General features: G+C 36.7%; 1 protein-coding gene across 4 annotated transcripts in view; it reads right to left on the bottom strand.

Annotated features, from left to right (window-relative positions):
* IFIH1 (interferon induced with helicase C domain 1) overlaps positions 1–14266 on the bottom strand; it is a 29149-nt gene that overhangs the window by 11259 nt on the left and 3624 nt on the right. For 3 of the 4 annotated variants that reach the window (XR_005932603.1, XM_030017168.2, XM_041124094.1), the window contains exons 3-6: positions 12940–13116; positions 7032–7112; positions 3363–3583; positions 2326–2536 (exon numbers count right to left, since the gene is read on the bottom strand). Coding sequence is in view for 3 of the 4 variants with exons in the window: in XM_030017168.2 (XP_029873028.1) it covers positions 2326–2536; positions 3363–3583; positions 7032–7112; positions 12940–13116 (690 nt within the window). In the remaining variant the exon portion in view is untranslated. The remainder of the gene's footprint in view (positions 1–2325; positions 2537–3362; positions 3584–7031; positions 7113–12939; positions 13117–14266) is intronic. The other variant, XM_030017169.2, reaches the window with a different exon arrangement.

The raw sequence follows: 14266 nt of genomic DNA, 5'->3' as shown, positions 1-14266 counted from the left end.
CAGTGACATATATTTCAAGGTTGTGATTTGAAAGACTTATGAACATTTCTCTGTTTCTCTAACAGCAAAACTGGTTTACGGAGCTCCAGCTCTTCCTGGAGCTGGCCAATAACTCTCTAATTCGACATTGTTTCCTACAATTGGACAAATGTTTGTGGAAATGACTGTAAAGCAGATTACTGAAATGATCAGGGTGAAACTCTTTTTTTCCTTCTTTTTTTTTTAACCTGGACAATTTCCATTGTCTTGTTTACACATTAGCGTGCTCAAATTTTTGCATCGCTACAAATGAGTTTGCAAGAACTGACAGCAGAAGCTGGAAACTAACACAGAGCTAGAACATTCTCAGCTGGCCTTTCTGCCAGAGAATGTATCATGTAACTTCGTCTTTGAAGAACCTAAAGAAAGGTGGAGACTGAACTAGGGAAATTTTATTTAAAGGCTAAACCAAAGCCTACCACTAGGAAAGCAAACCAGTGCTCCATGTCACTGGGGAAATCTGATTGTCTTCACACAAGTGGTTCAGGAAGCCAGTTTGGACTGATGTGGTTTTGAACCTAAATTTCTCTTTATTTCTAAGACTTCTACGCACTGCAAAGCTTCAGAAGCAGTGCTGGCAGTTTCTCAGTTATTTTGCCAACATGAAATTACTGCCTTTGATTTTGAACATCATCTCTGTAATGCATATTCCTATCATTACTCAGGAAGAACCTAACCCACCAGAAGAGATATGCTTCTACTAAGGAAGCGATACACAGCTTTTAGAAAGTCCACACAGTGACTTCAGCCCTTTGTAAAGAAGGTAAACATTTGGTAAAACACAATTAAGAGAGTCCCCTCCATTTCACTGAGGCTGGAATTCCATGTTACATGTATGCAGACCCCCATGGAAATAGATGAAAAATGTATGAACAGAAATTAGGAATAAAAAACTTATAAATAATTAGGATAGTTCATATAGGCTGTGAGTTAACCAAGGCATAGCTGTAAAAATGGAGCTGGCTCTGTTCAGGCTTGTTTGGCTTTGGTCCAGCTGAACTTACTAGCACAGGTGTAATAGCAAGGAAACACGTCCCTGTTTGCAGGGCCACCTCAGTTCTGGAAAAAAATACAGCTCCTTATGAAGGAAACTTTGCAAGGTGTGAAACCCATTCAACAAAACACTTCATTACACAAGCTGGTTGGGACTCAGTCCAGTTCTAATGAGGTCAGCAGTTCCTGTAGAAATGTTCAGGTGCCTCTATATGGCATTCCCAAATGATTCAGGTTTGGGAAGGTTTATTAACTTAGGTGCAGTAGAAAGGAAATAAGTATCAGAAAATCTCTGGTACTCTGCCTAGGTTAATAAAAAGGCATTCTGAAGGAGGGGAAGCAATTCTTAAGTACCCAAGTGGCTCTGCAGGAGTTAGTTTGGATCAAGCAGACTCCAGTCAGCACTAGGCACTGATAGACACAGACTGACCCCTCAGGTTTCTCTGCTGTCTCTGTAACACCCAGATAAGTCCTTCTTTTATCTCAGATCCATTATTTTGAATATCGTAGCTCTCCCCTCAGCTACATCCTCCCCCATCTAAACAAGAGTTCACTGCATGCAGAGAGAGGGAGAAGTTAACATCTCACTGAGGAGGGTCACTGTAGCACAAATCCTGGAGCTGATGTCATGGGCTGTTCCATTATTTGTATGTCACTGGCAGATAATTCCATTTCCTTTCTGATCTCCCATAGATATCTGCCACTTTAGTATTCTGGGCAAACAATTATACCTCATCTCATCTTGCATCTTTTGTTTTCTTCAACTTCCTTCATCTGTTGTACGAGACCATTATATCTGCCAAGCCCAGAGAGATAGTTATAAGTAATCGTATCTCTGTACGTTAGCAAAACTGTAAGAGTTTAAAGAATACAACTTTTATAACAGATTGGCTTTTATCTTGTGTTCCATTGTATTTCTCAAACTACCAACTACATCTGAGTTATAATTTTTTTCTCACCCTGTTTATGGCTTCTATGTGATATAACTCAATGCTCTACCAAGCTTGGAAAGTGGAACTGATACGGCTGCATTTGCACAAAGTTGTGCTTGAGCTAGATAAAATAGCAAGCACAACAAATATTTAATACAAATGAACTGTAAGAGTCTAATTTGGCTTGAAAAAACTGATGCTCATTAACTAAGATCTCTAACTAACTCTCAGCTTGCATTTATAAAACCAGCCAACTGAAAAAACATTAACTACTGAATGTGGCACATTTTTACTCTGCAATTTTCCAGAACAGAGACATACTTTTAGCCCTTCTGTAAAAATTTCAGAATTAAAAACTTGCCTGATAACTGGACACCTTCTTCATCTTCTTTGGCTGCATTTAACAATGAATTCTCAAGAATCTGTGCTGTACTGATGATGACATCATTTCTTCTGACAACTTCAGGAAATGAGATTTTCAGCTGAGAATCGCCACTTAAACCAATAACCTGATACCAACGCTTCAGGAATGGATTAAACTCCTTTCGTAAATGCTGCTCTACCAATGGTACCTGAATAAAAGTTTCCAAAGAATTTAAACCAGAGCATATGTAGGATTAAAAATACATGCCTGTTTGCCAGGAATGTTGTTAGGTGAACATACACTTTGAGCAAAATATAATCCTTTAATAAAGCAAACATCCCCTTATTCACTTCAGGGTAGGATTAAAAAACCCCCACCAAATGCAAAAAACAAAACCAAGCATTAAAAATTTCCAAACCAACCCCTCCCCTCCAACGGCTCCTATGAAACCTTTTTGTCCCAAGAACTTTGGCTTAACTGTGCCTTAGAAAGAATGAACAAACCATGCATGCTCTGGCTCTTTAACTGAGCTTATGGATATCTTTTATTATTTTAATAAAATTCTTAAATGTATTTCTATATTTTAATATTACAGTACAAGATTATATTATATGTGCTAAAATTAACTGTAAAAATTACAGCAATTGTCAGAAAATCTGACAGAATATTCCCTAGCTACTGTGAGACTCATTAGGTGGCCTTCATTACCAAATCCAAACACAGAATGTGAAAAATATTTTTGTTTTTTAAAATATGATTTTAGTTCTATTCCCTTTAACATGAAATTAATTTTTTCCAATAATGTGGTTATTAGGGGACATCTAAATTTGCACTTGCACTGGGGTACACTAAAATCATTCATGCTTGCACCATGATGATGGTGCAATGGAGATGACAGTCTAGAGTTGTATGCCTTTAAACATAGCTACATCTGGAGAAGGTGAGAAATATGTTTATATTAATTTTACAAGTTCTGTATCAACAGTGCATGAGGTTTGAAAAATACTGTTTTTTAAAAAAATGGACCAACATACCTTATTAACAAGTACTATAACTTTTCCGGGCTCTGATGCTCTTTTCCTCTTATCCAAATGATCTTTGGTAATGTAAACAGCCACTCTGGTTTTACCACTGCCTGTAGGGAGACATATTATAATATTCTCCCCATTCAGTGCTGGCTTTGCAACTTCCATCTGGTAATCTCTCAGGATCAGATCTGGCTCAGGTGAAGCTCTGCTCTCCACTTCATCTTCATCTAAGGGTACAAAGAAATGTAAGTATCAAACAGGAGGCACAGAATATTTATCAGAATATTGAACAAATGTCAAAGGGAAAAATATTAATTTACTATCAGAAGCATCTTCTGAATAAATAGAAACAGGGCATATTAGCACAGGTAATGCTGCTCTGTGGACCTGTCCAACTCTGGATCACAACTGCTTACATCCAGTCACCAACCAGGGTAGGTGGAATAAGCCACTGTATGTCTTCACCCATCTATGTTGACATGACTATTACTATGTATGAATTCAAATGATACAGTTCAGTAGCACTGGGACCAGCAAAGGTTGTGTTCAGAGCTGCAGTATTTATAATCTAGCCAATCTTATGTGACGTTCTCTTTCATCAGTACTCAAATTTATTTGGTTGCAAGTGAGCTACTGTTTTAAATACTTCCCAAAGGATGAAAAAAAGGATGGAGCCATAGAAAGAAAAAGAGATAGGGACCACTTAAAAAATGATGAAGGGGGCTATAAAGTATATAGATCAAATAGATAAGAAAATGCAATTGCCCATACAAGATAGAGCTAACTGCAGAATGTATCACACCTATTCATGGTAGATTGCGCTGCTTCCAGACTGACTCATACATAATGCAATTGAGCTGTTCACTAAAAAGCCATACACATTTGCCACCTGAAGGCCAAAACCTTCCATCCAGCATATAAAATGCAACGGCAGAGAGTTCAGATCTATGGCTCACAGGTGAAACAAACAACATTCAAAAGTTAAAAGTGGAAAAATGCTGTTGCATTATTTCAGCCAGTAAGAAAAGCAAATCAAGTCTCTTGAGTTTACATATATTTAGGAAGTCAGAAATTATACATATTAATATCAGAAGGCTTTATTTCAGTGGAATTTCGGGCTTTTTTTTTTTTCCTACAGGTATGTTTAAATCACCCTCCAAGTATTAACTGTTCTCAGTGAACAAAAGGCACAAACTCATTCTACTAGACTAAAAATGAGGGAAAAAACCCTGTAGTTTTACTTCCTGATGATATCATTAAATGAAGAATCATGAGGATTTTATTATCACTGACACATTACACACAAAATAAGTGTATTTTTCTAGTATCCGTGATTCCATTAAATAAAATTAAACTAACAAAAAGTAATGAAGCTTGATAAAATACTGCTGATGGAAACATCCAAATGCCATTCTTAAGTGTTTTTTGCTTGTTTTGCCTTTTAGTGTGAGTGCAGTACTACCTGGAACATAGGGAAATTCACACCAGAGAGTACTTGCTGTTACTTATCTGACTTCTACTACTCTCTTTTGAGGAAGAACGTTGTTTGCTTTCTGGTTGGCTAAATTCAATAGTTCAATCATATTGAAACTAGCACTTTATCACCCATCTGTTTGGTTAAATTTCAGTTCCTTAACATCCTCAATTAACTGTCCAGGCCTAAAAAATATTTAACTTGGCCCTCTCATACCTTCCTCAGCCCCTGTTTAGATAAAGGCTAATACAGGAATCTTTTCACAGGATGTGATTCCATTAAAGAATTTTCATCATGCACAGTATAACTTTAGGGAAGTTGTCTGCCTTCGTACAAGGCTCATATGAATCATTGCTCTGGGCTAAAAGAAACATGATAATTATTCTTCTATTGTCCTAATTCCACCATTTTTCTTAAATGTAAAATGATCCTTGCACAGAAAACTGCGACTAAATCCACATGATTCTTTGCATTAAAATCCAAGTCATGTCAGTGCATTAAGACACTACCCAAACATCTCTGTTAATACAACAGCCTTACTGCAAAATTTCAAATTATAAAATCCAAAAATATCACAAAGTCCATCTGTATCTCCTTAGCTTTTTTTCTCATAGTTGCTCTCACTGAGTTTACTAGGCATGATTAAAAAGCATGAATGTTTTTTAAAACATTGTAACTAGTTGTTTTTAAAGCCCACATGAAAACAGAACATATAACAAGTAAACATTGGGAAAAAACGTCTATTCTGCATTCTTCACATAACTGTAGTGATTTTATTTTTTTCTGCTGGACTACCGGACATAGCTAATGTCCAATTTACTTAATGGCAGATTTTTCAGGAATCTTAAAGCATCAGGCCATATATTTATATGTGCTGCCACATACCAGCAGCCTGTATCAGCCTCACCAACTGATATAATGTGACTGTCCACACAGCAGAGAAGTTTCTGTGCCCAGACATTTCACGTGACACAGTGAGGAAAAAAATACAATGTGACTGATGAGTCACCTCAGTTGAGGCAGAAGTGCAAAGTATATTCTTCAGAGTCAGCAATACATAGACTAAAATCCTAGCTATAGGGTAGCAATTTAGACCTGAGCTATCCTGAATTTTTTGTGTACTTACAAAATACATGGATTTTAATATTTTAAAAGCTTGAAACTATTTTAAAGTGTTTATAGTAAACACTTTGCAGGCATATGACATATAACATATAACATTTACATTGACTTTACTGATCTAATACTAGCTTTATTAGGCACAGCTGGCCTGAAAGGTACACAGATTGTTTCTAGCCCTTGTACAAGACACAGTCCCAGCACAAACTTTATAAAGGCTAGATTCCAAAATGTAACTGGTTCTTCTTGAATTCTGTGTAGGTAAACACAGGCTGTTCACCATGGTGGACAGCTGGAAATTCATTCTGCCTGAGGTCTAAGATTAAAAAAAAAGAAGGAAAAAAAAAGGGATGTCTTTTATAACAGCAAAGTTTAATTGGGCTCAGAGTATATACATAGAAAGCTCAAATCTGTCGGCAAAGTATTATGTAAACACAGTCCAATATTTAGTTTAAAACTATATTTCAAACTTGCACATATGTTTAAATGTGAGATTTGCAAAGGTCTTCAGATAGTAACCTCCATTGATTACGTTGCTTTTACAAATAGGACTACTAAATTACTTTGGTCCAAAGTGGATCTTCATTACTGTTCTGCACATACCCTGGAAATGCTTCTCCTCACCCTTAGATGCCTCTAAAGCATGTCCTATTCCCTCTCACCCTGTGCACGGGCCAGACACAATCTAGCTCCTCTCTGGGAGCAAAAGAAGGACATATATGTGGCAGCATTATGAATATCTGTACAGGTGACTGCACTGAATGACTTCAGGAAGTCCCTTCCAGCCTACATGATTCTATCATTCTGCATCACACATCACGGACCATTCTGAATGATGATGATGTCTAGAGCCCTATTCAGATGATCTCAGTAAATCAACTCTTTTGGGGCAAGGACTTAAGTACAGACCCATAAAAATGGCATCTGTTTTCCAACAAAGTAAGAGGAATTCTGGCACCTAAATATTGTGAACTAGAGTTCACAGTGAAAGCCTTCCGTTGATTTTTGTTCTAGACCATTCACAGAGTGCTTACTCTCCAGAGCTTATTTTGCAATTACTAAATAACAGAAGGGAAACACACCTGAATCACTGGTTGTGCAGCTCTGTCCTAGGTTTTCATTCAAATTACTGACACTTCTATCTCCTATGGAGACATGTGACTCTAAATGAAAAACACAAACAAATGTAGTATAGCATATTTGCTATACGAATATAAATAGCAAAAGCATATTGTTTTCTCTCTCCCTAAGTTGTTAAAATAGGCTAGACAAATGTCTGGCAGGGATGGCTGACGTACAATTTCCTTTATTAAACTTCTTCTTAGGTAAAGAAAAAACTGTGAGCAATATAATTCATTTTCTTAAGGGAGAAAATATGGAATGGAAGATGAAAGTCCAAAACATAGCAGAGATAAGCAATGTGGGTCATGATTTATTGTTGTCAGGCATGTATGCTCTGTTTGCTTGAAAGCAAGGGTCCAGACATGACTGCCTGCATGATCCCCTCTAGTCCTATTTTACTGTATCTTTTCAGAGGGGTGAAGAGCAGAAAAAAAAGAAAGAAAAACACGTTGGTCTACTGGATATACAGCGCTGTTGGCAAAATGAAGACATTCTCTTTTACTCCCTGTAAGCCATGTGAGTTATAGCTGTGGTAGAAGAAAATCAAAACCAGAACTGTGATATTTTTTTTTTTTAAAAAGGGCTTCTTCATGTAACACGAAAAGAGTAAACCATAGTTCCCAGGTAAATAAAAGCAGAGAGGAATTATTAAATCTTCCAAACTGTTTGCAAGTAAAAGCAGAGACCGACAATCCCGTTACACCGAATAGAAGACTTGGACCCTGCCACAGAAATCTGGCAAGTTTACTGTAGATATTCTCATGTTAAGCTCTCCCTCTGCTGGGCAATCAATGCATTACACTGACTTTTTACAGTCACAAGTGTAATTTATATAGCTAGATTTTGCAAAACTCAGTCCTTTTAATATCTAAACAGATACACAGTTTTTTCTGGACAAATCTGCTGCAAACAGCCTCACCCTGCACTGGCAGCTTATCTGCGGCACTCTGCAACTAAGCTCATGCTGTGCATAAGAAATCAGTCAGAATAATAGCGTTGACCTAAGTTTTGCTTAATTAGCTACTGAACTTGTCCTATCAAGTTTTTCATAGTTTTTTCCAATGAATATCCCATTATGGTCCATATCCATATTGTCCCCAACAAATAATTCATAAAGCAAAATAGATGCTGCAAATAAGAGTTTAGAACTGAATGGAAGTTACAGTGTCTTAGAACGGTACTCCTGAAATATACACTACAAAATCTTGGTAAGTGGGGTGGAAATTAAATCTACTCTGCATTCAGTAAAAATATGAAGCTTTGACTTCCCTTTATGCAAGTTTTGCTCTCCTTGAAAGATGAATGAATGACAGAACTATTCTGCTATTTCACAGAACGAGTGTAATACAGACAACTGAAATGAAGCTACTTTAGCTACCACTAGGAGTCAGATATTTGTTTAAGTCTTTATTTTTACTTTTTCTAACATAACCATGGAAAGTGATGCAAACATCTGTCTTGCTGTCCTACAGTCTTCATAATTTCTACCATGCAGACCTCAAATTCTGATCCAGCTATGAATCAACACCATCTGTAGGAAGTGTTACGATGGGCAAGGGCACTAAAGACTTTTAAGTGCCTAAATTAAAAGCCTAGTCTCCTAGAAATCAATGCAATCAACAGAAAGGCACTTACTTAAAAAATATATTCACAGCAGAAGCCTAATTTATATAAAATTTCCCTATCATTATATAATAGCATGCATTTAATATCATATTAAAAGACAACATTGCCCTGAAAAAAGAAGAAAACCTCACCAGTTATAATCTGTGTTCAAAGACCTGTGACAAACTATTAAGCAGCATTAGTGGAAATTCCAGCTATGAAGATGACACTGCTATCTCTCGTTTTCACTTTCTAGGAATCCATGCCGATAGGAAAGAGAGGACAAAATTAAAATTCTATGTATCTATTCCATGTGGTCTCCCATCTAAAATGGCCTACTGAAAGATGTATATGCAGCAGAGAATATGCAGTCGCAAAGTGTTCTGTACATAACTATCTGAATTACAATGTGCAGCATGTATTACAAATTAATCTCTCAACAGAAATCGTCAGTGGTGAAGTGAAATGCAAAATACTCATCTTCCAAATGAAAGGTTGTCCTGGTTTCAGCTGGGATAGAGTTAATTTTCCTTCTAGTAGCTGGTATAGTGTTATGTTTTGGATTTAGTATGAGAAGAATGTTGATAACACACTGATGTTTTCAGTTGTTGCTAAGTAGTGTTTATAGTAAGTTAAGGATTTTTCAGCTTCTCATGCCCAGCCAGCAAGAAGGCTGGAGGGGCACAAGAAGTTGGGAAAGGACACAGCCAGGGCAGCTGACCCAAACTGGCCAAGGGGATATTCCATACCATGTGAAGTCATGCCTAGTATATAAACTGGGGGGAGCGGGGCTGGGGGGATATTGCTGCTCGGGAACTAACTGGGCATTGGTCGGGGAGTGGTGAGCAATCGCATTGTGCATCACTTGTTTTGTATATTCCAATCCTTTTGTTATTATTATTGTTATTTTATTATTGCTACTATTACCATTATTAGTTTCTTCCTTTCTGTTCTATTAAACTGTTCTTATCTCAACCTAGGAGTTTTACCTTTTTTTTTTCCTCCAATTCTCTCTCCCATCCCACTGGGTGGGGGGGAAGGGAGTGAGCGGCTGCATGGTGCTTAGTTGCTGGTGAGGATTAAACCATGACAAAGGTGAATAATATTCTCCTTTTTCAACTGTGGCAACTTTCTTGAATTATTTAAAAATAAAAACAGTAAGCCTTTCCAAAACAATGAAGATAAAAGAGTTGATATTCTAATAGCTGTTTTCACCACTTTCACTAGTCTTTCCTTACAGTGCTACTTGCACATTGTAATGCAGCGTATTCCACAGAAAGATTTTCAGTCACTTTGCACTGACTAGTAAGTATATAGACAATGGAATGCAAGTAAAAAAAAATGGATCTATGCAACATTAGTTTAAAAAGTCTTTCTTTCCTGTCCTGTGCTACATTGTGTCATAGAGTAAGTTTCAAACATCGGAAAATATATATGAAAGACCAAAATATAAACAGGCTATTAAAATTGGTCCTACTTTCAAATTAATGGGCAGTTTTTCTAACCTAAAGCATTAAGGGCCATTTTGCGAGATATTATTGAAATCTCCAGTTAATTACAGTGTAGTTATTTGTTCCAGTCAAGTTTTTTTTTTTTTTTTATGAAACAGGCCTTGAAAAACAGAGCTGCTATTTATTTAAATTGTTGTTTATACAGGTAACTGTAGCCTTAATCCAAGTGTTTCACTTCTGACCTTGCAAACTTACGGCTTTTGTGTTGTTTTTTGTGTGTGCAGTTTCTTATCTGTGTTTTTGCATGCACAATTTCTCTTCAGTTTTCTCTTAGGCTAAATGATTTATTTCTACTTTGTCTTTGTGACCCTACTGCCCTCATACCTTCTGACTCCCTCTGTTTTGGCTACTCCAATAAAAGGGTCAAAGGAGGGAGTCTTTAGATACGATGCAAATTGCAGTAATTTCAAGTGACTTGAAAAAGCTTCTTTCTCCTTGAAATTTGTCCTCAATACATGAAGGAATGGTGGGAGTGTACTGCAAAACTGACAATACTTGACAGCATCAAATTGCAAATTAGCTGGGTTCCCAGCCTACTTGGAAATAGAGTCTGGGCTCCAGTTGTATTTTCAGCTGCCTCGTCTAAAAATAACAGTCTTATGAGATCATGAGAAAGGATGGAAATGGAAAAAGACTTGAGTTCGGTTAAGTCTGTGTGTACAAGTGCATAGAGATCAAAGCTTACTGCACTTCAAGATGGCTGAATGTGAGCCAGTTCTTCTACAGCCATCTTCATGCAGCACTGTCTGCTGGCAGCCCTTGCTATGTTGCATCTACATCTGGTTTAGCTCTACTCAGAAGTGCGTGTTTACAGTGAATCTGTCAATTGTCCCCACTTATAATACTTTGGTTCATATCACAGAGCTGGTTTGGATCAGAACTCCTGTCAGCTGAAACCAAATGAGATGTGTTCCAGCAACTTGCAGGCATACAGTTCACACCAGACTGAAGTCGATCTGAACCAAACTGCCAGAATTCATGTAGTAGGTACACCCTTAGCACCATTTCACTGAACAGATCCACCCAACTGCACAAACTGCTAATACCCCCCGTCTATCAATTTCAGTACTGTTCAGTGCTGAGAAGACCATAGTTTTCAGGCCAGAATTAGCTTATGGCAGGCCAGTTAATAGCGAATAGATCTAGTTACCTGTAACCCTCAACCTGACAAGAATCAGGTAGAAGATCAGGCTAACAGCAATGAAAACCCACCCTCGGTTGTATCCTCAAGGCTACAAGGCTACCATTAAGACCCTCAGCCTTGCCTTGAAAGGACCCTAAGAGTGAGGATAACTCAGTCTGATCCATTCTGAATCATCATTAAATATTTGGCACCTCTTCTTTATACTGCCAAATTACATTCTAATCCAGGAAAACCAAGTTGATATTTTTGCTGTAGTTAATAATTCACTACTTGCTACAAAACATTGTGATATGCTGTTAATATCATGCTAAATGAGAAATAGGCTACTACTGTTGTACACTGAAAGGCTGCAGTTTTCAGAGCCAATTTTTTTTTTTTTAATTTATTCATGTTTGATAAAAAAAGAGCAGCCTTAGCTGTCTTACTCCTTTGGCTGAGTAAGCCCACTAAAATAATTTCAGGCGTGATTTATCTCAGTTTTAACTATTGTTTGAGCTCCATCTGAACTTGTAACACATATGAATGGTTCCTTAATCATACAGCATATGTTTAAATCATTGGTTCCCAGCTATGTCTGGGAATTGTTGCTGGTAATTGCTGTTGCTCATAATCAGGTCCCAAGGCATGTTTTTAAAAGTGGATCCATATGAACAGGCCACAACAATTTCTAAAAATTTGTACTAAAAAATGTACTTCTGAGCATGTGATGTGACAAAGGTTGTTGGATGCTCTGTAAATATAAATTCTTAAAACAAACAGAAAATTCACTTGTTGGACATCGCTAAAGGACTTGCCAAAACCAAAAATGTTTTTCAATATAGAATTACCAGCCTTGTAGAAAGAAGTACTTAATACAGCTGCAGTTATAGTGGTACAGAAACATTCCTCTTGATTTAAACTTTGTCAGCGCTGGGAGGAGTTGTCAGTTGTAAACCTAAAGTTTTCATTGGATAGCATAAACCTACCATGAACAGGTCTGAAATAAAGTATTGATTTAATAACATTAATATTTTTAATTAACAATATTAAATGTTTGAAAATGACTCATTTCTTCACACAGTAAATTAAAAAAATAATAATACAAAGTTGTTAAAGTGCTATTTAAGAGGAAAGGAAGATCATTAATGTTTCTCAATTATAAGAAAATCAAGCAGCCCATGGTAGATAAAGCACCATCACTACACCCAGGATACAGAAAATGTCTACATGAAGGCTGCACAGTGTGCTACAGGTTTTTTGGCCATGTACCTCCTAAACCATTCTGCACTGTGCTAGCAAATTGGTTTCTGAACCAGCTCTTACCTTTCAGATTAATTAGTTCAAGTATGACGACATATTCTTGTCCTAGAGCAACTCTTTGAACTGAACAAATCTGTAGATCTGACCCTTAAAATTGCTACTGCTCTTAACTCATAGGAAGAAATAGAATTTACTGCTTCCGAAAAATTAAGAATTACTTTTTCCATGCATTCCCTTCACCTCAACAGTACCATATGTTCCTGAATTTCTGAGCAAGATGGGAGCTAATGCACCAAGAACGTTCCCTCAGTTACTTGCAGTTACTAAAGTTAACTGGTACCAGCACAAAATACCAGTTAGTGGACATACCTGAAACTACAGAATTCTTTCCAATACATGCTTCCAATACACTGTTCTCACTGCTGAAACTTTCATTCACGTTTTCTTGCTGTTTCAAATCCTCCACTACAGCATATCCTGGTTGGCTTGTAACTTCTGTTTCTTCGTTTGTACTGTTCTTCATCCCATTTTGCCTATTCTCCGTTCCTAAAAAATAAATAGAAATTCCAAGGCACTATAAAACATTTCATTCCTTTTAGTGTGCAGCACAGAAAACATAGAACTAACCTGTATTCATCATGCTCATTATGGCATAACAAATGGTCTTGGTCTTGACTTAAACATTATAGCTTGGAATTTTGATGTTTTTATAAATATTTATTAAGAAAGTTGTTGGTCATAAATCTCAAATATTTGCAGTCACTATAAAGATCTGAATATTGAATTTGTGGACTAGGCCACGTTTCCTACCTTCTCAATTCCATTGGTCCTGTAAGCTCATAAATGGATGTACCTTACAGCAGGACTACAAAACTTGCCCATAAAACAGAAAACCTGAGAGAGCTTTCACAGAATGTTTTCTCTCCTTCCACTTCTTTGTCTTATTTCAAATACAGAAATCATTTCCCTTTGACTTCTCTGTTCTTTTATTTTTTTTAGACTCATGCAGAACTAGGCATGCTTCAAAGGCAAAAAATGCTGTTCAATATATTATAAACATTTTTCACAAAAAACTGTGTAAGACCACATTCCAGGGTCTTCCAGATTTGGAACTCAATTACTCCGCAATTAGAAATTAAATTTAAAGAAATTAATAGATTTAATTTAATTCAAGATTTATTTTTTATAAAGTTCTCAATGTCTGTGTGTAGGTGTCTGCTAATAACAATGTATTTTACTGTAACAAATCACTGAGGATACAACCTGGAGTAATAAAATGTAGCACCACTCTTCTCCTTCCAAGGTACCCAATGAACCTGTTCTTACTGTTTCCTGTCTATGACCTTTTATCAGTGGATGCTACAGCAATCATACACTTTACATATCTACACACGTACAGGACTGCGTACATGGAAAATTTCTTATCCTCTGGTAAGAGCAACACAATTTACGCTTTACATATTAATCCGTACAGTTTCTTTTAGGGCCTGCATTGCTCAAGATTACTGAGAAACTGTGGAATAAATGCATTCATTCAGTATTGCATCAAACAACTGAATTAAACTTAAGTTTTACCCTATATGGTCTGCACTATACTGAAAATTCAGAAATGCAAAGTTTGAAAAGAACTGAAAATAAAAATATGAAAAAAATTAATAATTTGCATATTTGCTAAATATTTATTACTTTGTTTACC

Source organism: Aquila chrysaetos, chromosome 6 (assembly GCF_900496995.4).
Source record: "Aquila chrysaetos chrysaetos chromosome 6, bAquChr1.4, whole genome shotgun sequence".
Classification (NCBI taxonomy): domain Eukaryota; kingdom Metazoa; phylum Chordata; class Aves; order Accipitriformes; family Accipitridae; genus Aquila; species Aquila chrysaetos.
Note: the sequence above shows the minus strand (reverse complement) of the source record. Positions and strands in the feature narration are given on the sequence as shown.